This window comes from Oreochromis aureus, linkage group 15 (assembly GCF_013358895.1).
Source record: "Oreochromis aureus strain Israel breed Guangdong linkage group 15, ZZ_aureus, whole genome shotgun sequence".
NCBI classification, from domain to species: domain Eukaryota; kingdom Metazoa; phylum Chordata; class Actinopteri; order Cichliformes; family Cichlidae; genus Oreochromis; species Oreochromis aureus.
In genome coordinates, this window is record NC_052956.1 from 6,785,584 (window position 1) to 6,813,037 (window position 27,454).

The 27,454-nt window shown below is 38.7% G+C and overlaps 1 protein-coding gene across 7 annotated transcripts; it reads right to left on the reverse strand.

Annotated features, from left to right (window-relative positions):
- Window positions 1–498: 498 nt before the first annotated feature.
- Window positions 499–27,220, reverse strand: LOC116309590 (triadin). Of its 7 annotated transcripts, XM_039599259.1 has the most exons (9): window positions 27,081–27,220; window positions 26,742–26,853; window positions 26,191–26,296; window positions 15,486–15,544; window positions 13,659–13,857; window positions 9,763–9,804; window positions 2,273–2,320; window positions 1,129–1,278; window positions 499–679 (listed from the first exon to the last, which is right to left on the reverse strand). In XM_039599259.1, exons 5-9 carry the CDS (start codon window positions 13,843–13,845, stop codon window positions 657–659), a joined length of 450 nt encoding a protein of 149 aa, XP_039455193.1. In that variant the 5' UTR covers window positions 13,846–13,857; window positions 15,486–15,544; window positions 26,191–26,296; window positions 26,742–26,853; window positions 27,081–27,220; the 3' UTR covers window positions 499–656. The 7 variants fall into 7 exon arrangements, with proteins under 7 accessions (XP_039455193.1, XP_039455194.1, XP_031582111.1 ...); XM_039599260.1 differs by lacking the exon at window positions 26,191–26,296; XM_031726251.2 differs by lacking the exons at window positions 15,486–15,544; window positions 26,191–26,296.
- Between the last annotated feature and the right edge of the window lie 234 nt (window positions 27,221–27,454).

A 27,454-nucleotide genomic window follows, 5' to 3' on the forward strand; every position in this document is an offset into this window, starting at 1 on the left:
TTGTTTGTTTGTTTCGCTGGCATTGGCAGAAGGGCAAGGAAATCATAAGCATTGATTGGCTGAGGCAGTTGTTGCCCCAGGGGTGTTGTTCTCTGGACAACAAGCACTTGGAAAGACGTGCTCCTACTCACGAGTCCTGGTAAAAGGGCCAGAGTTATGGGTGCTCGTGTCAAGGCATAAAATCAAAGGCAGAGATACTCGTGAGCTGTTGCAATGCTGGACGCGTGAGAGGTGACTGTCTTTTGTTAAAGGGCAATAAATTCCTTTTTTGGATGTTGCAATGGTGGCGGTGGAAGCCAGGAGTGCTTCATTTCATTACCTTACATTTTGTCATTTTATGTCTCCATGGTAACGCAGGGAACATATTCTAATGTGCCTAAAATTTGATATAAAAAAACCAATCCACCTATTTTAGAGCAAATCACAAAAGTCCAGTAACTACAAGCAGAAGCGACACAGACGTGAAGATCATAATGTGTAAAAAAAGAAGAGCAAAGGTTTCGATTTGGAATCTTTTATTCATCAAATTAAATCATCAGTTACCGTTGAACAGACAGAAAAAACATTACTGTGATATAATGTGCAACACTGTAACAGCCGTCTCAACCTTTCTGTCCTCTCTCCTCCAGCTCTTGTCCTTTTCCACTTCCTGTCCCTCAGAGATCCTCTGAGTGGAAAGCTGATACGCAAGAAAGAGAGTTCATAAAAACGAATTTTCCAAGTGTAAATATTGCCAGATGGTGAGTGACACATACAACAAACTTTCCTTTACATGCATGAAAATAAATGGCTGACATTACCCAGCAATCAGTTAAAGACTGGGTGCATAAAGGAATGATTGTTTGCCTTTTGATTGGCTTTGAACTGTAGCACATCTTTCTGCTGCCATCAGTGTGAATCAGAATGACTGTTAGTTAATTTTGAATCTACGGTAAATGTTTTAAATGCAGTTTTAAATTGCCCTCAGCGGCATGTGTGCACACTTTGTCTATTCATCATAACCCTCTTAGTCAGCTACTGCAAAAGCTAAGCCCTTAATAAAACGTTAGGCAGGACGAGCATCGCATGAATTGTTAATAACGGTCAAACAACTGATGGTTAATTTAATGTCAGGTGATGTTTTCTTACATGTGAGGCTTTCGGTTAGATGATGAATACCTTCCTCCTCCTCATCAGGAGCTACCAGACTGGCTGCAAATGCCCACATCATCTCCAGCCAATCAGTGCTCTCCTGAGGTGAGACTCCAGCAGAGCTTGATTTTATTGGACGAACTCCACCTAAAGCAAAGCAGAATAGAGATAAAGATCTAATGAATAGTATATAACTAAACAACAGAACCTTTCATTTTAATGTTTTATCTGAACTAGAACGGCAAATCAAAGTTTTGCTCGAACGTAACTTTCTCTCAGTCAGTGACCGAAACTAAGCACTTTCTAAGCGCTTGTCTGCACCAAAAACCATACCACAATCAAAGTCACTTAAAATCAGCTTTCTTCCTCGTTCAGATGTTCAGTTTAAACTTCACCAGGTTGTCTTGACCGTGTCTACATGCCTAAATTTGCATGGAATTGCCGCTATGTGATTGGCTGATTAGATATTTGCATTAACAAACAGTTCAACAGTTATACCTAATAAAGTGGCCACTGAATGTTTACTATTCTGTATTTATTTGGACTCTAATAGAGTAGCTTTGCTTTCACAGTTCAAAATAATCCTTAGTTATCTGATCCTGGACTTTGGAAACAAGCTGTTTTAGCTCCTCTCCCTTTAAGAGGGCTTTCTTCTGATTGGCTGTCCATCTCAAGCACTTTTGACCTCACAGTCAGAGCTGTGTGTTCGGATATCCTCTCCCGCTGATATCGTGTAGAGACAAGAGTAGAAAAACCAAGGTGACACAGAGGTTTTAGACCAGTGTGAAGCCCGCCTGAGCTTTTGGCTCATGCGGATTACATATAAATAGACTGATGTCATCAACTGAAACTTTGGCCATGTTTAACATCCAAACTGTAAGATTTTATATGACAGACAATTATATAAGACTTTACCCTATGAAGCTGTTCAAGCTCACACACAATGATGGGGTTTGACACACTTCTGTAAGCCTTGGTTTGTTTTTGCAACCATATGCTAGCATACTATCATAGTATACAATATGCTATATAGTATAATATCATAGCATCGCATAGCATAGTATAGTACACTATGTGACAGGTTTATGTTTTGAATTTGGGTGTATATGTGATGTATGCTGGCTTAGAAGTCTCTGCTTGCCTCTAGTCCTCATACTTCTCTTCCCAATGGCGGCAGGGGGAGGGAGGCCTGAGGAGGGGAGACACACAAGCATGACATTAACCGAAACTGCATCGTATGAAGTACACACAGGACGCATGCTGAGAGGAAAAGGAAGAACACGCACAATAGAAAGATAATCCACAACGAGAGCTGAGAAAAACAACGATGAGCAGCCTTCGTCTCTGCGCCTCACTGCATAGTTCGTGTTTTCAGCCACATATAGCGTTAGATTTACAGCTTTGCTGCTTTAATGCAGCAAAGATGTTAAAGAGAAAGAAAAAAGCTGCTCCCGAACACAAATCACACTTTCCATTAAAAAAACATTTTTTTTCTCCAAGATGCAGAGCACATGCTGAATGAGAGCACAGCAAGAAACCACAGCGGTATTAAATTTGCAGAAATATTAAAACATTCCTGATTAATTTTTACCTGGATTTCCACCCCTGATCTCATCTGCATAAATATAAATAGTTGTGACTCACTAATCTTTCCATTACAAGCACCCTGATACTGGATCTTTAAGTCAGTAATACACAATGGTTTTTTACCAGTTACCAAAAATGTAAAAGGGCTGAATTATTATATAAATGCAGGTAGGTTCGTAAATATTAGGACAATGAAATAATTTCTAAATTTAATTTTAACTCTGTACACCAGCAAAGTGTTTTAAATCAATCAATGAATATATGAGTTTGTAAAGTGACAACTTTTAGCTTCAATTCACAAGAGTATTACAACCATTGTTTAGGAATTACAGCCATTTTTATACATAGCTCCTAATTTTTAAAAGGCTAAAAACTAATGGGACAAACTAACCTTGACTTGTATAGGACCAGAAGTTTTTTTTTTTGAAAACTACAGATATCACTGCTGGGAGATTTGAAAAAGCATGCAGGTTTATGGTAATTAACATTGGCTTCACTCTACAGAGCTGGAAGCTTCGTCTATTTTTTACTCCTTCTGTGTTTTTAAGAATATACCAGAATATACCAGAACAGGCTTTAGCAGGTCACCACTTTTTAGTCAATTGTGCGATTACTTCTGTTTTTCTGTGTATAAATGTGGTTTTAATTCCTAAATAGTTCATAAATCCCTGCAATAAATAAAAACCTGAAATAAAATAAAAAATAGTGCACTTTGGTGGCATACAGAGGCAAAAATAGAAAGATAATGACATCGTCACAGCATGAATCTCACAGTAAATTATTTCTTATATGAATTAAAATCAGATCTGTATTTCATACGTATAAGCAACAAATGTTAATGACATAAAAAATAAAAGTCGTCATATTCATGTGATGAAAATATTATTATTAGCATACAGACTAATATATCAACGATCTATAAATATATATACCCGTCTAATACACTGTCCCTGGTTTTATTAATATCTATGTGTAACCATTATTTCTACGACCCTGCCAAAAGTATTGCTTTTTTAAAATTTGTCATATATATTATATAAAATTATCAATATTTAATGTACAGTAGATCCATTGTATTCTCTGCAGTCTGCAGCCCAGGTATTTGCTCAGTGTCAAAATGTGGACCTGAAATATTAAACACTCCACAACCATAAACTGCTCAACAAGTGTTTTTTTTTTTAACTGATTTATATTTGTTCATCTTGTCAAATCGTCCCCCCCAGAGTCGTCCACAAATTCACTCCACAGGCTGCTATCAACATGGCCTACATTGTTTTGTTTACTTTATGTTTTTTTGCACACACACACACACGCACACACAGACACACACGCACACACAGACACACACACACCTTTTTAATTTATTTATTTGCCGATGAATAAAAGATCAAAGAAACAGTGAAGGAGATGAGGTGGGTTGTGTGTATCAAAAATGGTGGGCAGTCTTGGCGTGTGATTTTGTCATGTTATTGTTCTAAATGCATGCTGGGTAACATAAGAACGACGACCATGTTTTTCCAAATCGGGTCAAATTGTTCTTTCAAGCTGAAGTCAAGTTTTCTAAATTTGTATGATCTGTCAGGAAACTGAGCCACTGTTTTTCCAGTAAAATATTTTGTTGTTTTGTTTTTTGGCGATAGTTAAATCTATTAAGATAAAAGTTTGGAGTTGTCAATGAGGACAGGTCAAGTAAAAGCAGAAGGGGATTTTGGGATGATGGATGCATTATTATTAAGATCAAATTTAAGAATTCAATCAGAATTCAAAAAGAAGACTTGATGTCTCTAAATTTAAAAAAAAAAGAAGACTTTTTTATTGTTTGCATTAATATCTGAGCAAACATTGAGATTTCAATCAAGCTTACAACTGAAACACAATTATTAGCAATGAAACCAATGGACTTACCTACAGCTAAAGCCATTTATAAAGGGCGACCTCCACCAAGGTACCAAATGATACATATTTTTCTCCAATTGTGTCATTTTAAGGATTACCTTTTTCCACGGGAAATTGGGTGCCCGGTTTCCTACAAATTACATTTCCAGCTAAACTATTATTCCCATAATGATTGTAATAGTGCTCTGGATTACATTCAGAGGCGGTGTTTTGTTGCGCGAGCAAATGAGTGAATGAAGCATGCCGTCTATTAACGACAAATGCATTAGTTAAACACACATTCAGCTAAATGTTTGCTCGTTACGGTAATAGAAAATGTAATGTGATTTCTAGGTTGGATTACTGAACACGGGCGTGATTAGGTCGTAATCAAATGCTGCATGAGAAGCATTATGAAGACATGATGCTGGAATATTATTTTCTGTTTCCTTCCTTCTGTGTCTTTTGAACATTTTTTTTATCTACTTTAAAGGCTGTTTGTGTGTCACAGCTTCTTTAACACTTTCTTAAACTGTCCAGTAATTGCTGTTGTTTCTGTTTATTGTCTTACCGAGCTGCACACGTGAGCTTAAAATGACTTGATCTCATGTGCAATCAGCTGATTAAGGCATGACCTGTCGCTGCTCTGCCCGAATATATCTGCAAGCAGCCGGATATTAATTCTTATTTTGGCTTCTCTGGTCCTGAAACTATTACCTGTTATTAAGCTGCTAAAAGTCCTTAAAACAAACTGTAATCATATGCTGCCACTGCAGTGCAGGTGTTTTGCATCTGCCTCTCTGAGGAACATGTGAATTAGCACATTCATCAATACTCTGCATTCAGATAGCTGTTGGCTCTGGAGTGCTAAATGGATTGTTTGGATTTTCTCCGTGGATCTCTTTCAGTCTCTCTCTCCCAGGTGGAGGAAGCTTTCCGCCTGCTTCTCGCCCAGTGCGGAGGAGGTGCATAGGCTAATGGAGCCTCATAAAACAACTGATTAATGCACTGACATTTCTTTGATTGGCACTGCAGACACAGAGCCAGAGAGACAGGGAACAGGAGGCCAGCTTTCTCCCTTGCTAACGCTCCCTCTCCTTCTTTTGATTGCTGTTACTCCGTCACTCAGTTTCCCTTCCGCTCCACCTTTCTTTGTCTTTCTTTCTTTCTTTTTTTTCAAATCACACCTCTCTTCCACTTCGCTCCTCTTTAAATCTATTTTCTCTCACGCTCTCACTTTCATGTGCTTATCATCTGACTCTTCTCTCTTCTGCCTTTTGTTTTTGTTATGTTTTTAGTTTACTGCAGCTTAGCAGCCACATCAAAATGATAAAACAGAAAGGATATAGATAAAAAATACAAATTGTGCAACAGAGATTTAAAAAAGGGAACCCAAGGGGCTCTGACAAAAAAACAAACTTCAGAAGAAAAGCGCAGAGTTTGAAGAGACAAAAACAAACTGGATAAGAGAAAATAAATGAGACAAGAGAATATAGATTATCCTCCATTTTTTCTTTCTATCCTTCCTTCCTCCTACCTGGAATATTATTAGATATTAGATTTAGTGTGCTTTGTGTTTAGCTTTGCTTCCTGTGTCTCATTGGTCGTTTCAGTCTTGTTCCCACCTGTTACCTGTTCCCTGTTTGTATATATGATCTCATTCTGCTCTCTGTCGTAATCTTCCTCAGTCTGTTTGAGTCCTTCCTCGATCTTTCCCTGTATAGTTCTGTTTGTTGGATTACTAGCTCCTGGCATAAGTTAATTTTGTATTTTTTGCAAGGGTAGAGCAATAAAGCTGTTTTCATTTATACTTTTGTCTGCCAAGTCCTGCATTTTGGGTCGTTCCCTGCCTAACACACAGCTGAGACGTGACACCTTTTGCTTTTGCATTTCTCACGCATCTCGGCATTTTTCCATTCCTGTTTTTGTTATTTTTGTTTTTTGCTTTCTTCTGAATTGCCCGTGTTATAGAGTATGTCCCTGAGAGTGTGGGGGTCTCTGTCTCTCTAATTCCGTATGTTATCCCATATTTTTCGTGTAGTTTTTCTTGATTGCTCTGGTGCAATACTCACATCAGCAACATCATCCTCTCCACTCCTAAAGCAGATCTCAAAACAGTCAAGGTATTTCTCATAATGCCGACTCACCTGTGCAAAAGACTAAAACAAAACTTTTTCTTTCTTTCTTTTTTTCATGTCAAAAAATACAGAGTGAACGATCACTTCAACTCTGTGAGCAATGAGTAAAAACCCTTTCAGGTTTTACGACCTTTCATTTTTAAGACTTGGACACCAAATGGTTTTATACATTTATCAAAGCCCACTGACTTTGGTCAGAGTGCTGTAAATATTGTGGCCTAAAGTAGAGTTGTAAGTGTTCGGGATGTATTTGAAACTTTACACAATATCACTGCTGAATCTGAGAGCAGCAAAATCCTATATGTGAAAGTATCTTCCTATTATTATTATTCTTTTGGCTGCTTCCTTTAGGGGCCTCCACAGCAGATCATCTACCTCTATCTCACCCTGTCCCTAGAGTCTTCCTCTGTCACACCAACTCTCTGCATGTCCTCCTTCGCTATGTCCATCAATCTGCTCTGAGGTCTTCCTCTTTTCCTCCTGCCTGGCAGCTCCATCTTCAACATCCTTTGTCCTTTATATCCACAATGTCTGGGAGTACCAGGATGGACAGGATTAGAAATGAATACATCAGAGGGACAGCTCAGGTTGAGTGGTTTGGAGACAAAGTTAGAGAGGCTTGGCTGAGATCATTTGGACATGTGCAGAGGAGGGATGGTGGATATATTGGGCAAGAGATGTTGAAGATGGAGCTGCCAAGAGGAAGACTTCATTTCAGTTCTTCAACCTTTTTACTCTATACTAACCCGTATTATTTGCAGCACTATTACCAAAGTCAGTGCAGCTTTGATAGACACCAGAATCCATTTAAGTCTTAAATGCTCAAAGGATTTTTTTTTAATCACTCACAGAGACTGAGTTTGCATATTTTCACATCCAGTGCTATGAAAAATGATTTGCCCTGTTCCTGATTTATTGATTTATTTACTTATTTTTTTGTCAGACTTGTTTCAGATAATCAAATAAATTGTAATATTAGACAAGGATAAACTGAGTAAATCCAAGATACAGTTTTTCATTTCAGGGGAAAAAAACTTTTTCAAAAGTGATTGCCCCCTAAACCTAATAACTGGTTGTGCCACCCTTGGCAGCAAGAACTGCAACTAAGCGTTTGCAATTACTGGCTACAAGTCTTTCACATCGCTGTGGATGAATTTGGACCACCATTCTTTCCAGAATTGTTTAATTTGAGCCAGATTGGAAGGTTTGGGGACAAGGTATTTATGTCTGCAGCTCAATCAGATTTGAGCCCAGACTTTGACCAGGCCACCCCACAACCTTCATTTTGTGTTTTTGAGCCATTCAGAGGAGGACTTGCTGCTGTGTTTCGGATCATTGTCCTGAGTGTGCATGAGCTTCGGAGCAGGAATTTATGGCCGATATAAACTTCCAAATTAAGGCTTGATGCGTTACTTTTTCAGATATTCTAGCTTCATTTTGTCAGAAAGCTTCTATTTAAATGAAATTCAACTCAGCTTTCCAAAAAGTGCAGTTAATCACAGTTAATTCATGATTTAAAAAGATGGGCAATTACTTTTTCACACAGGGCTACATGTAGGTTTGGATTTTTTCCCCCTTGATTATAAACACTTTCATTTGCAAACTGCATGTTGTGTTTACTTGTGTTATATTTGTCTAATATTTTAATTTTCTTGATGATCTGAAATGCATGTATGTTCAAAAAATCTACAACTGTATTTCTTTTTTAATATTCCAAAAATGTCTTGTAGCTGTTTCATATATGCACCCTGATCTCTGCTGGAGTGTTGTGATGGAAGAAAAGCCTTGTGTTAAAAAATTGAGCCCAGCATTTTGTCATTTTTCACCTTGGAAATGTTTGCTTCAAAAACTGAACGGATGAAAGGAAAAACTATCATGTACATCCTACACTGAGCTTCTAGAAAATCCCTGTGTACTCCCGTTCTCCGGTCTAGCCCCTCGGCAAAAGGTTTCCTTGACTTATATAAAGATGAGTAACTTTCATAAACAAGTAAACTCTCACTGAAGGACTCTGTTATTGTTCAACATTAAAATGATCCTGAATTATCACGTTACCAGTCATGGAAACATGTACCACATTAATCATCACTGAGAAAGTCCAGACAAGCATGCTGGTTTTTATGCACAACACTAGGAAAGAACGAGGACACGCTGATGGGTAACAAACTAAAGAAAAATAAAAGCTGTGCAAATGATTGGAGAAACTGAAAGCGAGCAGGAATACTGGGTCACTTAATGCTTTAATTAAAACTGTGGACTTCAGTCAGCACTTCTCAAACCATTTGGGAGGTTCAGGGCCAGGGACAGTGCTCTCCACAATTGCCAAATGAAAACACCAAATGATGAAATGGATTTTGGAGGAGCAGTGTTTTAGTAAAGTGCAGGAATGATGTCAAGGAGCACTGAGTGTATTCTGGATGCTTGTGACAGCCAAATACCTTTCTGTCCTTCATTTCCTTTAATTTGCCACCCATCCGTGGGCCTTGATAAATGCAGACTGTTTACGCTTGGTGACAGAACAGAACGAGACTGAATTCCAGTGAATCTAAAGTAAATTAACAAAGGCTTGACATCAGGGCAGATCGACACTGTTTGCCTCAAGCTTAAAGAGCGAGTAAAATAACTGTTCATTCTCCAAACAGACTGACTGTCTGGAGTCTTTAGGTGCTTTAAGACTTGTTTCAAATACATTTTAAGAGGCATGTAATGGCAATCATGCCAATCTGACCACCAGGATCAGTGGATTCATTAATGTGGGTGAAAGTGTACATTTTTTTAGATGGAGGTTCATTTGTTCTGCAAGCGAGATTTGGGAAATCCAGAATGTAAAAAGCTATTATAGCTTATAGCCTCTTAAAAAATTGAGATTTAGTATCGATTTACCCGTTAAAGATGAAAGTCAAAGCCTCCGAACTAAAGAAAAACATGCTGAGCAAAAATCACATCTATCCAGATTTGACTCTGGACAACTGCAGTCAACACTCTGAAAGCAAGCGGAGCAGTCAAACAGTGTTTTTGCTGTTGGTTTTACCAGGAGGTAAACACACGGGGTCGTCACAGTATGAGGTGTAGTCTTTGGATGGGATGGCAGGTGATTGACAGCATGAGCATGGAGGGGAAGTGGAGGGGCGGGGTGGAGTGGGGTAAAGAAAGGGGAAAAGTGAGGAGAGGAGTTAGAGATGAGTGTGTTGGATGTGTGAGGCAGGCCTATCCTTACGCTGTAGGATAGTGATGGTGATGTGTAGTAGCAACCGGTGGGAGAGTAGAATAGATAGAAGGGTCACTGTGTTGCTGTTGTACATGGAAAGAAGCAAAGGGAAGCTCAGTTGCAGTTTGATATTTAACTTTCAGTTTTACTTGGCTTATTTAAGTTCGCCGAGTGTTAGTTATTATTTTTTTATGGCTTCAAAAAACTTCAAAAAAGAGCAAAAGAATGTAGCACTAGGTGTAGAAAGAAAAAATAAAGAAAACCAAATCAATTTTTTTTATTTATTTAGGGGACGTTTACTCTACCTACAGCCTTTTTTCACATTTTTCTTCCACAGCCAGGTGCTGCTTATAAAATGCACTTCATTAATTTATCATCAGCAAGTGTTTTCACTTTGATAAAAGCAGAACTTTTGACAGTTTGCCGGTCTGGAGCATTCAGGTGTGTTAACACAATGCCAAGGAGGAAAGACAACAGCAGGGATCTTACAGAGGCAGTTGTTGCCCATCAGTTGGTAAAGGGTTATAAGGCCATTTCCAAACAATTTGAAATTCAGTATTCTCTGGTGCAAAAGAGGCTTCACAAGTGGAAAACATTCAAGACCGCTGCCACCCTTCCCAGGAGTGGACATTTCAGTAAATTAACCCCAAAGGTCTGATCGTGCTCAGGGAAACGGCAACAAACCAAAGAGCTACATCTCAGACTCTACAGGCCTCAGTTAGCATGCTAAATATTGAAGTTCATAGCACTACAATTAGAAAAAGACTGAAAAAGTATGGCTTGTTTTGAAAGACTTCAAGGAGAAAACTTCTTCTCTATAAGATGAACATAGCAGCATGGCTCAGGTTTACAAAGTTGTTTCTGAACAAAGCACAAAAGATCTGGAAAAATGTCCTTTGGCCACACAAGACCAAGGCAGAGGTGTTTGGCCCAAACCAAACACTTCATCAGTAATGATTTGGGTTTGTTTTTTTAGTGACAGGGCCTGGGCACTGCATGGACCATGGAGTGGAAGTGAGGACATCAGTCAGACAGATAGAGCTTAGCTGAAACTGGGTCAAACAACAGGGCAATGATCCTAAACAAAGCACAAAGGCTGATAAAAGAAAAGAATCAAGGTGTTGCAATGGCCCGGTCAAAATCCAGACCTCAACCTGACTGAAATGCTTCAATGGGACCTTAAGAGAGCTGTGCATAAAGAAATGTGGTAATCATTAATGAATTGAAGCAACACTGCAAAAAAGGAGCATGAACTAAAACTCCTCCACAACAATGTGAGATGCTGATGAAGTTTTTTAGAAAACATTTACCTCAAGGGATTCGAGCTAAAGATGGTTCTACAAGTTATTTAATCACGACATGTAGTGGTTAATGCATTTGTTTGGCAATGAACGGTCACTGGTTTGGCATAAGACCAAGTGAAAGATGAATGATATAATAAAAAAAATGTATAGGGTGAAACTGCAACCCAGCTCCCTTCCACACAATTAAAAGATAATAGTTTCATTATTGAAACAAACGCTGTTTCAGCGGAAGTGGCCACAAATTTACTGGATACAGTGATGCTATCAGACGAAAATAAACACATTCATTTTGACTAAAGGTGTGACTGAAACAGTGTTCATTTCAAGATAAATATCAAAACTTTTATGGATTAAATGCTAATTACAGGTTTACACTGATAATGTTAACATGCATACCAATGGATTCACCCTAACTGAGTTCTGAGTATTTAAGCAACTGGTACAGTATTTAAAGAAATACACTTTTACAGACTCCTGCCTGATAATTGGATGAGGAGATTGTAAAGCTCAAATAAGAATTCAGCTGGTCGATAATTTCTGCTGATACCGGCCAGCTAAAGATACTGGCATCCATGTATGTGAGATACGCTGATATTACAAATTTTGTGTTTATTTTTATTTATTTCATTATGACAATGTGCATTAATATGTGCATGAAAATATATTTAAAAACATCAACATTAATAATCTGAAATGAGGGCAAACCCAAAAATACAATCTGGGTCAGACTCTAAAGTCTTATCCTCACATTTATATCCAATAATTAAGAAGCGACATCCTCAGCTTAGCTTAAAGAAACGTGTCCAAACAGCTCTACTTGCCAGTAATTACTTAAAATAACACTTTAACGTGTTACAGTGTGATGTGCTAAAACCGAAGCGTAAAACGAGAATTTGTTGTCTTGTGCTGAGGCTATTTTTGACACGACCAGTTGCCAAGCAATCAGCTGCGGCTGCTGCAGGAAGTTGCTGATCTGAGTGAAGAAAGTTCACCAAATAATCCTCTCTGAAAATGGCAGTTTCTCACTTAGACAATTTGTTTCTTTTTCCAGGAATGAACACTAAAGACATAACGTAGGAAACAGTGAATTTTAGAAATGAGTTTAAAGTGTTTTTTCCTTCCGAGCACAGCTACCATCTGTAGTTTTATAGTTAACAGACAGCTCAGAGAGCAGTGCTGTGGTGATCTAGCGCTCAAAGAAGGAAAACAACATATTTCTCAACAATATGCTTTAAAAAACTGCATCATTGCTAAATTTTTGCTTTTTGTTTTTTTGCTAATAAAAAGAAGCATCAAGAAGGGCGTAAAAATATGCAAACCCCTCTGCCGGCTTCTTGTCAATAAAGGAGCGGCGAAAGCAGTTTTTGCCTTTTTGAGAATTAATTCAAAGTGAAAGCAGTGTAATGTTCAGCTCTGCACCGTCGTGTCTCCGTGCTATATTATTGTGATTTACTGCAATGGACGTTTCCCCTAATATATAAATTAACAGCTTTCTACAGATTTGCAAGCCTTAAGCAGAACTGAAAATGCTTAAGCAGAGATCTTCACTGTTGCATTCACTTCAATCAGCAGCGTGGTTGTGATCTCAGGGAAATTCATTTCCTGTTATCTCATGACAATGAAGCAATTAAAACCGGATCAAAGCTAACAAAATGTGATTACTCGAGACAATTAAGTCATGAAATGGAGATAAAGGGATTAAAAAAATATATGAGAAAACAAAGCTGCTCCCCGTTTGTGTAATGTGGCAACAGCCGATGCACAGGATTCCACTGATGTCCACGTTAAGCAGATTATTAAATGAGTCATTTTACTTTGTACGGCTCAATGCTGCAATCAACCCCTGTGACTCCGTTATTAGTATGCATGTTAACACCAGAACGCACCCTTTCAATCCATTCTACGGCCGTATGAGTGATATTTAGGAGGAAATGAGGAGCTACTGCCCTGATAAATAAGCTAAGAAAATGGTAGACTAATTAATGTTAAAGTTTAACTGAGTATGTGAACAGGAGGAAATGCATTCGCTAAACCAGTGTGCGTCAAGAAGATGGGAAACACACCTCACGTTACTCTGAACAGAACTGGCATTAAAGCAAAACACACACATGTCGAGGCACATGTGGTGAAAGCAACAAGGAGATGGTGTGTGTCCCATAGTTTGACTCGGTGAAAATGATGTCCACTTTTGAAGTTTGCTTCAAAAATGTCTGAAATCTTGTTGGAAAATGCTCAGATGAAATATGGAAGTGTGAAATGTGGAAAATGGGTGATTGATGAGTGGAAGGAAAGTGTCATTAGGCATTATAAAACATTACAAACACATCATGATAAGAGTTTGAATAATAAAATGATGAGAATAAAATGCTGAATAAAGTTCAGGATTTTTTAAGAAGAAAATTAAACAACCGTTACCTGCTAGAGTTTTATAATCAAGCAGATCAAACAAAACAATAGCCACTGCTGACCACGTGATGATAAGGGCCACGACCATCAGCCAGGCCATTGGTGAGGTGAACGTTAATATGACATCATCCAGAAATGTCCTCTGATTGGGCCGTGATGGAGAGGCCCCCTCCCTGAGGCTGGTCTGACTGCTCATTGGTGAAGATAGCTGGGAGCAGAGGGAGAGAAGAAGAAGGAAGGAGAAGGAAACTTGAGTTTGGAGGGAGTCTGGGTACTGAAATACTTTCAAGAATGTTTAAAAAATTAAAAGCATCACTGCAAGACACATTCAGTGTAAAGTTACTGAATCCCCGACTGATTACTGAACAATACTGGCCTGTGTATTGGCAATTTTGCACACAATATAATAGAATTTTATATAAAAATACATTATCAGTGTTGTATCACTGTAATAGTGCTGAACTAACACGCTATATATTTTGACTCAGTTCTTTATTTAATTTATTTAATGTATTTTTCTATGCCTGTTATTTATTTAAATTAATTTAATGTTAGTTGTGTTTGTTAATTCGTGAACAGTACTTACACAGACTTTCATTGCTCAGTGTAACCACTGTGTTTTGCAGTGTCATTTGTTATTTATTGGCAAATTACAATATATGTGTGAGTCCTAGCTAGGCTTTCTGGATTGTAAGAAGTCATTACAATAGTGAGAAATCCAGTGATTCATTCCAGCATGGCATGAATAACATGTCAAATAATTTCAATTTCAATTTCATGTTTTTTTTATTTATTTATTTTAAGAATAAGTGGGGCATAATTTCAGTGAGACATTGCTGATGAGTTATGTTTTTGGGGCACTACAGTCTAAAACACGATTAGTTTCCAGAACTTGAAAAAATTATGCAAACTCGTTGCCTTTGAATAACTAAGTACAGCTCACTTAAGGTGACTAAGTTAGGGCAACTCATTCATTTTGAGTACAAGCGCCACGAGGCAAAAAGTATATAAGTGTATTATATTCAAGAGAAGGTAAACAGTTCTTCAGCCATTCTCTCCAAACTCTGGCTAAAAGTAAATGTAAATAGTACTACTGTGCTACTATTTAACATAGATTTGCAACAAATTGCTTCTTTTAAGTGTAAAGTGACCACGACAAGCTCGAAACGTACGGTGGCACAGTGAGTTCAAATGCACTGCAACTTAAGGAAACATGGGAAAATAGAAAAATGCTGAGAAAGCCTACAAAACTCAACAGAAGTGTTTTTTGGGGGAAGCAATAATGTGACGGACCAGCTGCAGAATGACAGAAACGGAAATATGAGAATGACGACACACTTAAACAAAGTGGAGGATTCATCGGTGTTGTGAGGGAGAAAAAGATGTGGATAATGTTTGTTGTTTTAATCACACGACTCATATAATACTGTAGATACACGTTTGCTATCAGCCGTTTACTGTTAGCTTGTGACTTCTGCAGCTGCTCTGTCACATTATCGTCTCCACAGAAACACTTATGCTGTGTTTTGTAGGGTGTTTTTATTGTTTTATTTTGGGGTTTTTTGTGAAGCATTTTTTTCTATTCCAATTGTGTTCTATTCATATTTTATATATTTATTTTATATTTTATTATCTCCTTGCATTTTCTTAAGTTGCGGTGTGTTTGACCTCTCAGGGCCACTGTAGAATGCATTGCAATAACAATAAAAAATATGGCTGAAGAAGAGGGAGTTTTGTTAAATAATAATATAATAAGATGTACATATAAGTGTAGTCATAAATATTAAGTGATGACAAAACCGTTACCTAGTTAACGCTCAGTTCTAGCTTACTTACCGACTGTAGTTTACCAAAAAAGTTTCTTCTGTGACTTCAGCGAAGTTAGGGTAGTTTTCCTAAGAGGCGTACAAGGTTTTAAAGCAATGTTTAACAGAAACAAATAATCTGATATTAAATGACAATTAGCATTAAAACAGATGTTTCAAGCATTTTAAAAACCACACAAACCTCTGGAGCGTTGGAGGGCTAAATGTTTTGTGGTCCTGAACTGACAGTGAATGCTGGTTACAGGAGTTGCTAAGTGTGTTATATGACATTATGCAGATATGTTACCACCATAAATTCACTGCACCCACACTGTCAATTTGTGCTCAATATAACAGAGTAACTGGCACGTCTGTGGCATTGATGTTAGCAGCTCAATGCGCAGCAGGTGTTTATTTATGCAGCATTTTGTTTTTCTACGTCAGGATGAACACAAACTGCATGAGGAGGAGAGGGGCAGAGCGACAGAAAGACGAGGAAGAGAGAGACAAACAGAAGAGATAAGACGATTACATCCCCGCTCCAAAATCGGCGCTTCAAGACAAATTACTTCTCTAAACAAAGTTTTCATCACTGTATGGCAGCGGGGGCCGCGCTCCAGTAACATGATTACATGCCCGTGTTAGGTTGTTTGTGTTCATTATGTGGCGCTTGGGATGATTCCTTTTTTTTCTCCCCTCTTTCTGCGCCTGCCTCTCACGCGGCGTATCTGCTAATATGAAAGGGGAGATTTGAAGAAACTGCTCTGTATCCTTCTTTTTAATTAGACTCTGAAGGATGCAGATCCATGTGAGTGCTGCATGCTTTGTGCAGGTCTGGTTTAAGCATTCATTATGAAAGTCTCATTAAGAGAATCGGCTGCTGTGTCTCACCTTTGATGCCAATTAATTTAAACTCAGTACAGAGTGGTGACAATGTTTTTGCTGTCCTCTTATTACATAATGAAAGTACCGTGAGGCAAAATGCATCCCATGTTATTTCTCCACTTTCTTCTTCTGATGAGTTAAACCCAGTCACGTGGGTACCTGAGTTACATTGTACCCTATAAAGTAGCAGCTATTATTTATTTATATTTTGCAAGGAAAATGGGAAATAGGTGCTCTGATGTATTGAAGCATGTGTAGACATTTGTGGAAATACAGTATATAAGGCAAATTGGACAAATCTAATGGGCTTGAAAGTCAAGATTTGGTATGACCACCTTTGTTCTTCTCCAGTCTTCTTTAAAGAGATTCAAAGCTGTCTTTGGATATTGGCTTCCTTTTGTTCTGTTCTCTGTCAAGATGATCCCAGAAGGCTTCAAAAATATTGAGGTTTGGGCTCCGAGGAGGCCAATCCATGACCGATAGTTTTATATTGTGTGTTCTTTTCTCCACTTGTGCTTTTACTGCATTGGCAGCGTGTTTCGGATCATTGTCATCCTAAGAAAATGAAGCCATTTCCAACCCGACAGTTTCTAAAGGGTAATGCATGATGGATCGAAATCCAGCAACAAGCTCCCCAACACCACTGACTGTAATGCAGCTGCTATAGACGGTTGTGATCTCACTGTTGGACCTCCCTCCTGACCTGGCGATTTGAACCAAATATTTCAACTTTGGATGAATCACTCTGCTGATTTTCAGTCCAGTTCTTCTGTAATTTAGTATACCTCTGCCTTTTCTCCCTATTTCCCTTCCTTAAAAATGGTTTTCTGACAGCCACCCCTCCACTGAGACCATTTCTGATGAGGCTTTGACAAACAGAAGGTGGATCAACTGAAGGTCCAGATGCATCTCTCAGGTCTTGTTTAAGACCTGAGACTTGAAGATACTGTTCATCTGCTGTTTGTAGGCCTGCCTTCTTTTGTGCTTCACTTGACCAGTTTCCTTAATTTTTTTAAGCACATAGTGCACACCATGCTGTAATATGCCAAGTTTTGCGACAGGCTGCAAGTAACAAAGTTCTTAAAGATGCAATTTAAAATTGGTTCTTTGCTCAGTTGTCTGTTCTGTGCAGGCAGAACACTGATTCATCTGTTGAGTTAGGTGCCTTTTTTATGCTTGAATGATTCACAGGTCAGTGTTAAGTGGACACACACCATGCTGCAATATATCAAGTCTCAATTCACAGCTCTTTGAGAATCACCTTGTTTGTACAAAAATAATATGTCACGGCTGTGCTATCTTTTACATTTTTCACACATTCAATTCCTTCTTTCTTTCAGCATGGGGTTCAGAAAGTAAAATGTGAAGATTCGGTAGCTGGTCTCAGGCTGACCTTTCTTTTGCAGTGTTCAGTTAACAAGTTGCAAAATCAATTTAACATAATTCTACCCACTCACACCCTAATGCACATTTGTGTGTTCGTCTGATTCGAGAAAGCTGAGCATTGATCTGGTGAACAACAGCTGCCGTCTGTGTTATTTCAGAAGCTGAGCTGAGAGCGCGTGCGTGTGATATAAAGGCCGACCACTGATCAAGCGAAGCCTTGGCAACAGTTAGTCAGGCCAACATATTGATTTGCAGCAGGTAAAACAGCAACAATGTTACAATGACAGAAGGACTGGAGAGCGGTCAAAATCTCCTGCAGCAGGTAGAGGGGAAAAGCTGCACAGTGCAAAGATCCACTTCACTGTTCTGCTCCTAAATGTATTAATTAAGTTTATTTCCTCTGTGTTTGAAAGTTTCTGTCAAACTGTGTGTCACAGTCTGCAACCTTTTCCCTTTTAATTTTTCTCAATTGCTTTGGTTTTTTTTCCTGAATTAGACTTAAATGGAACCTGTTTGCTCATTATTAAATTCAGTAACATTATTCTTGGACTCAACTAGAACAGCTTTGTATGATCCTGATATTTAGATTCATATGCATTAGTTTAAAATGAGTATTCACCACTGCAGCAGTATATAGAGTCGTGGTATATAGTCTTTGAATTATAAGGTTTCATATACAGTATAAGGACTTAGTTAAAAAACTAGGTGATCCTTAGTCAGGTCTTAAAATGATGTAAATAAAACCTCAGATGAACAACAACACATGACATATTCCACCGTGTCATTATTTACTGAACCAAAACTAAACCTCGCTGCAGGAGCAGTGAGTGAAAAACCAAGTACACCCTGACTGCTTCCATAGGAATTAAGTAACAGTCAATAATAAATGCACTTGATTAATTGTCCATCAGCAAGTGTGAGCACCTCTATAAAAGCAGAAATTTTGGTAGTTTGATGGTCTGGAGCATTCAGGTGTGTGTTAACATGAGGCCAGGGAGAAAAGACATCAGCACTGGTCGTAAAGAATTAATTGTTGCGGCCGATCAATGTGGGAATGGTTATAAAACAATTTCCAAGCAATTTGATCTCCATCGTTTTACTGTAAGAGAGATCATTCACAAGTCAAAACATTCAAGACAGTTTCTCATCTTCAATGAAGTGGACAAAAAGCTGAAGAACTACATCTCAGACTCTACGAGGGTCAGTTATTCCCAGGAGAACATGTTTTGGAACATGGCAGCATGGCTTAGGTTTGTGAAGCTACATCCTAACAAACCACTTCTGAACTTCTGTAACAATCTTTCTTTTGACAGATGAGACTAAAGCGAACATGTTTGACTAAAATTTACATCGCTGAACATTGATGAACACCAAACACAGCATTCCAGCACGAACACGCCATACCAACTGTCCAGCATGGTGGTAGAAAGGTGATATTTGGGTTTGTTTTCCAGCCAAAGGACCTGGTCACTTTGCAGTTACTGAGATGACCATTAACTCCTCTATATACCAAAGTATTCTAGAGTCAAATATGAGACCATCCATAGGACAGACAAAGCTTGGCCCACACTGGGTCACTGAGCAGAACATACGGTGGCCCTGAGAGGCCAAACGAACTGCAACTTAAGAAAACGTCAGCAATAAGAAAAAAGCTGCAAAAGCACACAAAACACAACAGAAATAGGAAAAACGACAATGGAAATAGGAAAAAACAAAACAGAAATAGGAAAAAACACAAGGGAAGGGTTTCTGGGGAGACAATAACCCGACGGACCAGTTGCAGGAACCCAAAACATGGTAGGCGTGATTGATATAATACTGATGACGGATTTTTAGGCTAATAGTTAGGCTAACACACTTACCTCTCATCTTTTCTTTCCGCACAAAACCGATAGATCCTCCACTTCTTTTAAGTGTCTCCCAGCGCAATTCTTAGCATATTTTGTTTCCTGCAACTGGTCCATCAGGTTATTGTCTCCCCAGAAACACTTCCCTTGTCCTTCTGGAAATCTTTTTTTTCCTATTTCCGTTGTCATTTTTCCTATTTCCGTTGTGTTTTGTGTGCTTTTGCAGCGTTTTTCTTATTGCTGGTGTTTTCTTAAGTTGCAGTCCGTTTGGCTTCTCAGGGCCACCGTAGGAACAGCAATCCCGAGCAAATCACAAACCTACAAAAGAGCAGCTGAAAAAGGAAAGAATCAAGGTGTTGTCCACATGTCATTGTTTACAACATAGTCAAAATGCTTAGCCATGCTGCCACCACCAGCAGCAGCAACAGCATACTTTGAAAATAATGCATTATTTCTGTATATTTTAGTTCCAAAAGGGCCAAGATACACAATTTTGTAAGTGGGAGATTGATTGCAGGAGACTTTATAGGTTTTGTTTTTACAGTGATAAATCATGTCAATATGATATATTAAAGAAAAAGGCTTTTTTAAAGAATGGCACACCCCAAAATAACTAAAACTACATCACCACAGACAACTGTAGATGCTGGAAAAGACTTTCCAAAAGATTTTTTTTCATTGCATGCTTAAGTATCTCTTGTAATGTGGACACAATATGGATTTGAGAACATCAGATGGACAGCTCAGGTTGTGTGGTGTAGAGACAAACTTGGTCTGGCCTGGGTATGTAAAAAGGAGGGACAGTGGATATATTGGTGAATGGACTTTGAACATGGAGCCGCCAGGCAAAAAGAGGAAAAAAGGGAGACCACGGAGAAGATTCATGAATGTGGAGAACATGCAGAAGGCTGGTGTAGCAGAGGAGGATGCTAGGGATAGGGTGAGGTGGAGGAAAATGGTCAGCTATGGCAGCTAAAGAAAGAAGAAGAAAATAGCTGAGCCGACTGCACAGTTCTGCCAACATGTATAATACATCTTGGTTACCATACCCAATTAATACAGCAGACATGAATAATAATTTACACCAACTGGGAAAAGCATTCAGAAGATAAAGAAACTGCTTTCACAACAACAAACTGCTTTTGAAAATTTCTGATCTGAGAAATGCACCAAAGAGAAAAAAATGTAATTCACTCTGCGTGTATATATCCGCCTTCAAATACAGACAACCCAGCCCACCTGCTGTTACCCTTGAGCTCTGAGCTTGATCCGCACTCACACACACAATGGCCGACTGGTGCTGCTGCCTCCTCCACGACAAAGGAATGAGCAGAATTAGAACAATGTGGGTGCCGACAACTAACTGGCAAATGAAAGGGCAAATGAAAGACAACAACAGCTTGGTCAAAACTCTGAGTCACCGAATGCTGTAAGGAGGAGTCAGCACAGTACTGCTTACAAAGTAAACTTGCTAGTAATGTTTCCAGTTTTGAGTTGCTTTTATTTCACCGTCAAATGACGGTTTGTCTCAGCAGGAAAGCCCAGATGTTCATGAGTGTGAATCCAGAGCTTTTACTTGTAGGGCAGCTTTGTTTTGCATTATTGTCCTCGTTACTTTGATATACAGCACCAAATACAACCCAAACCGCTGATAAATGCTTGTTATCAGGATGATAAGTTCCTAAAATTATCGTGCATTTACTGCATGGAGGTGAAAATATATTTGCACATGTGGTTCAGTTTATGGGCACGATAAATGAAGAGTTATTTATATGTCACCCTTTTCTCTTTATTCTATTTCACAAGTTATTTGATGGCACAGAGGAACAGGAAAAAGAGTAAAGCGTGAGAAAAAAGAAAGGCAATTGTTTCAACATCAGAGCGAGCGTTTTCAAATGCAGTTGTTCCCCACCTGGGGTTCAGGACCCCCTATGGATATGAAGACATGTTAGAGAGACCCCAAGATGCTTTGAAAGAAAGAAAGGGGAATATATCTTTTTTCTTTCTTTTGGAAATTTCGACTCTTTGAACTCTGCAGGCTTTAAAAAATAACGCACGTAGCTCCATTTTAAGGATGCCACAAGTGAAAAGGGTTGGGAGGCACAGGTTTAACGGGGGAATAAAGGATGAATTATGGTCTTAACAACAGTATTGAGCAAAAAGTTGCTTTTTCACTAGATTTTGTGCTGACAGTGTGATGTGGTTTTCCATCTTTGCTAACTGTTAATTTCAAAGAATAGCATATTTAGGACACTTTATAGTTTTTAGACATGTTGGATTTGGAATTGCAGGTAAGTGCTCAGTGTCATTACATCCATGCAGAAAGAGAGCAAATGGTCATCATCAATGTTCCCTCTAATTTTCCATGTGTCTGAGCGAACACACAAACTCCCTGAGCGGTCCCTTGGACCACTGTGAGCGACATCAGACGCGTGCACTGTGGTCACGCCAGCATCGAATCCATCCAAGTTACATGGTTTATTAAGATAATCAAATTACAGCATTTACATTTATGTTAGACTACTTTTAATTAACTGCTTTAGCCCACTTACAATGGAAATGTAAAACAAAAATGTAGTCATTGACCTGTGTAGTATGTTCACACTATTGGAAGTAAAAATAACTTGAACTCGAATTTTGAAAACACAACTTTCTCCTTCTTCTTTTTAAAAAAAATAAAGCTCTGACTTGTACTATGAGTCTGAGTCTGTGGTCTGGGAGACAGTCCCGTAACTCTCTGTCTGCAAAATACAGTATATAAAGACCAATGTTTGGCAATTAATTATATAGTTACTTCTTCAAAAATTAACTGAGTTATGCAAACAACAAAGTTTTTTACAGCTATTTTTTAAAATGCAGCCAAGGTGTTTTTTTTAAATAAACATTTCAAACTATTTACAGAACAATCAGCTGTTCTGCATAAATTTGATGCCACAGAAATTGTTTGTGCCACTCCAAAAATAATTTCTGTCCACATAAAGGAGAACAACAGCCTGATACCTGCAGGCCTGACAACAGCAGATGTATCACTGCTGTAACACCTGTAACATTCAGCAGTCGCCTCATTGTTCTGACACACACAACAAAACTATTGACTACACTACACACTAACTACACAAGATTTGCGCTAAACGTCGCAAATCTTTCACATCTCAAAACACCGCCGTCACTCCTAAAACTTCCCCCCGTTTCTTAACAACTTGCCATATCATTTTTTGATTGGGCGACATGGTACTTTTTTCGACCAATAGGAAAGGGTGGGGGGGTTTTTGGTTTTGTTTTTGGTCACAGGCGGAGAGTGCTTTCGAGTGTTTTTCTTATAAAACGCCGTTTTTACCGTTTCTTCCCGCAGTAAATATAAACAACGATAGTATTCAGGAAGAAAACCAAACATTATATATTTTTTTTATCATAATTCTGGTTTTACGTGGCCTATCAACACAATTTAAAAACTGGTATAAAGTCCACACTTTTTCCGTCAATTGTTCCGTCTGTCCTGCTCACATCTCCAATGGTTATCCACGTTGTCATTAACTTCACTCCACATCAGCCACGCCGCTTTGCCAGCTAAAACACCGGTGTCGGCACATACTAAGGACGCTGTCATAGCCTGTCAATGACGTTGATTAGCTGCGTATATACGAATGTGAATCGCATTATTGGCTGGACTATGGGATAAGGTGGCACCGTTCTAATCCCATACGGGAGCAGCCAGTCACTTACTGACTAACACTGCAAAACAGAATTGTTAAAGTTTTAAGTTTAATTTCAATTCAGGTTAGATTTTTTTTTGTGCGCAATGCAGATTTTCTGTGCGCAGAGACCGTGCCAGCAGTGCGCAATTGCGCACGTGCGCAGCTTAGAGGGAACATTGGTCATCATATAGAATTAAATCATGAAGGAGAAATTTAATGTAATTTTACTTGCAGTTTTGAGCAGTAGGTCTCCAGGCTTTCAGAAGGTCTTTCAAAGTTTTTCTGTTTTTTATTCTTTTTCAGTCTAGTCCTTGTACCTGACCGTTTTCACAAAGTTTGTTATGTTTGTTGAGCCACTTAACACTGACAATGAATCATTCAAGGATCAAAAAACACCTAAGAAAGGGATGAAGCAGTGTTGTGTCTACACATAACAGACAACTTAGCAAAGGACCAATTTTAATGTGTCTCTTTAGGCACTTTGTTAGTAGCAGCCTGTTAGAAAAACACATGGTTTGTTTGCATTTTTTCATTGAAACTACAGAAAATGACAAAGATAGCACAGTCTGACAGATATATGACAGTATTTTTGTACCAACAAGGGGACTCCCAAAGAGCTATTAATTAAAAACTTGCTATATCTCTGTATGGTGTGCAGTTTGTCCTTAATAGAGTTGAGGAAAATGAACAAGTGGAGGACAAGAAAAACTGTCAGGACTAAAAACTGTCTACAACAGAGGAACAGTAGGGGAGACCGGGGATAGTTGTAACATTTTTGACATTTCTGTCTGTAACTTGGAGCTCTTTTAAGGTAGTGCATTGAAAATTTAATGCAAAGTATTTACATGTCTCTGCTATTAAATAGTGCAGCTATTTTCTCTGCAGCACAATTACCCATTGCATGGTATGGTCTCAAACACAAAGAGTGAAATGTTACAATTAACCCCATAGTCTGGGTTAGTTGTAACATATCCTGGGGTGAAATGTAACACAATGAAATAAGGGTACTAACAAAACATTAACATGTAATCTTTGTTTATTCAACACATGAATGCACTTAGAGCCATTTATGTAGCTATGTGTGTGTGACAGAATGCAGAAATCTAGCTTTTGAACATATTCCAACCCCCCAAAAAAGACAAATTATGGAATTTTCTGCAACTGAATATTTCATTAATTTTGGTTGGTCTTCCTTGAGTTTGGCCTCATTGGCTCAGTGGGCATTATAACCTACAACTCTTGCACCAACTTTTGAACATAACAATGAAGCTGAAAAAATGGAGTTGTGCACCAGCATCGCAATTCCATTACTTTTTATCATGGCTTACCTTGGTGTGGTTTGCAAAGTGCTTCAGAAAGATGAGGAAATCTGTTTCTTGCACCCATCCTGATTTATTTCCACTACCAATACTTCCTACTGGTCCATCTCTGACACAGTGGTCTGCATAATGTATGTGTGGAACACAAACAGTGGAGGAATTGTGTTGCCAATGGCATTAACCGCATATACAGAGGCGACCAGTGAACCTCTCTCTGCTGATGTCGTTGCCCCAACTTGTTTAATATAAGTTAAAGTAATAGTGTGGTAAGTTGTAACATCTGCACTATTGTTACAACTAACCCAGACTGTTGTTGTTACAACTGACCCAGACTCCTATAGCCATGAACTAGCTAACAATACAGCCAACGGCTAAAACATTAGCACAGGAGACCTACACAGAATATATCCCCATAGACATACAAATAACATAATTTAAGTTTGATGCATTTAACTGCGAAGCAGATAATGCTATTAGAAATTAAAATAAAGTAGAAAAACTTACTTTTGGGCATAAAAATTACTTTTTTTCATATTAAATTGTCTGTGTTTGAAAAAATGTGCTGATTTTTCACATGTGATAGCAGAACTGAATTGGGCATGCACAGGATGAATCACATCATTTGAAACTTAGCCCTGATTGGAGAAATTGGAAGTGTTACAACTGACCCACGTTACAACTATCCCCGGTCTCCCCTATGTCAAAGTCATGTCCTTAAGGAATAGGAAAACTCCAGCAAAGACCCAAAACAGGACCTGAGAGATTAATCTGGGCCTTCAATTGATCCATCTACTGTTCCACTGAATCCTGACCAGAAATGGTTTCAATGGAAAGGAAACTATCAACAAACAATTCTTAAGGAAGTGAAATAGGGAGGAAAGGCTGAGGGACATGAAATTACATAAGATTTAGAGTGAAAATCAGTGGTAACAGGTCCCAAGGAGTGGTAAACCCAGCCATCAGTAAAACATGATGGAGGCTCTGTTATGATTTGTGGCTGAAATTTGTTTGGCAAGATGAAGAATCCATGACTGATAGTGGTCATTGTTTGTTTTTCTATCCAGCTGTGGCACAATCACCAACACCAATGAAATGCTGTTCGTTAACTTATCAAAACCAATCACCATCAAACGGAGTACCATCAGATTTTGATACCATCTGGAAAGCATCTAAATGGGAGTCTTATAGTCTACACCTCATGTGTGCACATACCTCCCATTTTCCAGCTGCACATATTTCCCATTTTACCATAATTCAAAATAAAAAGGAATGAGGGTTGTCTCGAGACTTTTGCACAGTACTGTAACAGCCGCTAATGTCTAATCACAAAGTCAAGAACACATTTTTAAACTGACCCTCAGTTTAAAAGACCAGTTGTGGTCCCTTCAAAACCTCAAGAGGAAACAGTGACATAAGAGATATGGCCCAGATGGTTCTCCATGTTATTAATAGCGCCATCTCACTGGCTGTTAGTTACCTAATATCTATTTTAAATGACAATAAAAAAAAAGAGTAACTGGTTGGATTGCAAACACTCTCATGTATCTGTTTTGAATTTATTATTTTTATAACTTTTAAAAGAGTGAAATTGATTTTTAAAGTACCTTAGTCTTTGAAGTTGCTGGATGTTCACTGATAATCTTCAGTCTTTCAAGGGCTCTGGGAATGCTGTGTTACCATAGAAACAAGTATGTAGCTCCTTGTCAAGTCCTGTTTTTGACCCGAGTTGATTATGAGAAAAGAAAGTGGAGGCAACACTCAAATCATACAGCAAAAAAACAAAAAATTGTCTTAAGCCAAATCACAGCGGGTCTAAAATTACACAAAAACTTTCCCACAAGTGGCGTGAAACTGGGATAAAATCGAAGAAACTAAGTTTTGTGTCCCAAAAAGTTACCAATGCGAGGTTTCAGTGCTGGAGAGAGTGAGACAGAAAGGCGAGAGACTGATAGAAAGAAGCAGGGAGACAGAAGTTGACCCACTGAGAGTCACCCAGCCCCTCTGAGGGTCCAAAATAGACAGATAGGGAAGGGAAAGAGGGAGGGAGCAAGGTATGGTAGAAAGGGTGTAAAAGGAACAAAAGAGTTAAAGAAGAAGGAAAAAGGCAGGAAAAGAATACAGTGAAGAGACAAAGGTCTAAAAGTCTCCTACTCACATGTCCCAGAAACACAGAGCTTATTAATCACCAGCGAACTGCTGATATTTCATCAGTGTTTCCTCTGAGAAGCCCATTTCTTCACCTCATCTCACCCACACTGACTCCATAACTGTAAACAAATATAAAAACAATTCCTTTACATCTGCAAATTGAATTAAGTAGTACTATTATGATTAAATGCTTGGTGGTTCCTCGATAACACTGACAAAAGCGCATTTTACAAGATTCTCAGGGGTCCAAGCAGATTCACTGTGTGCCCTTGACAAGAACTTCAAGAAAAAAAGAAGCACTTAAAACTTAAAACTTTCTAAATTTCCCAACCTTTCCCAGACTTACTCCAGGGGAAACATGTTTCCTCCTCAGTGCCCAGGCTTGTCAAACGGAGGTCAAAGTGAAGAGTAAATAAGTGAATAAATACCTAGCTGAGCCCCATGTGAGATTTTAGGCCTTGTCAGACACTGTTTTTTGGAGGCCCAGTTTAAACAAGGATGTGTGTGTGTGTGCTTGTGTCTGCTTGCGAGAGCTTTCAGAAGGAGTAACCTGACCCCCCCAGCTTTGCCCTGTGAGCCTGTACTGCAGAGGCTATAATTAGAGATACAGACAGCAGCTGGTGTTAACATTGGACTGGACTGCTTTAAATGTAGGGCACACAGGGAGGGCACAACACACACACACAAACACACGTGTTCTTTCTTCTGTAAGATGTATCA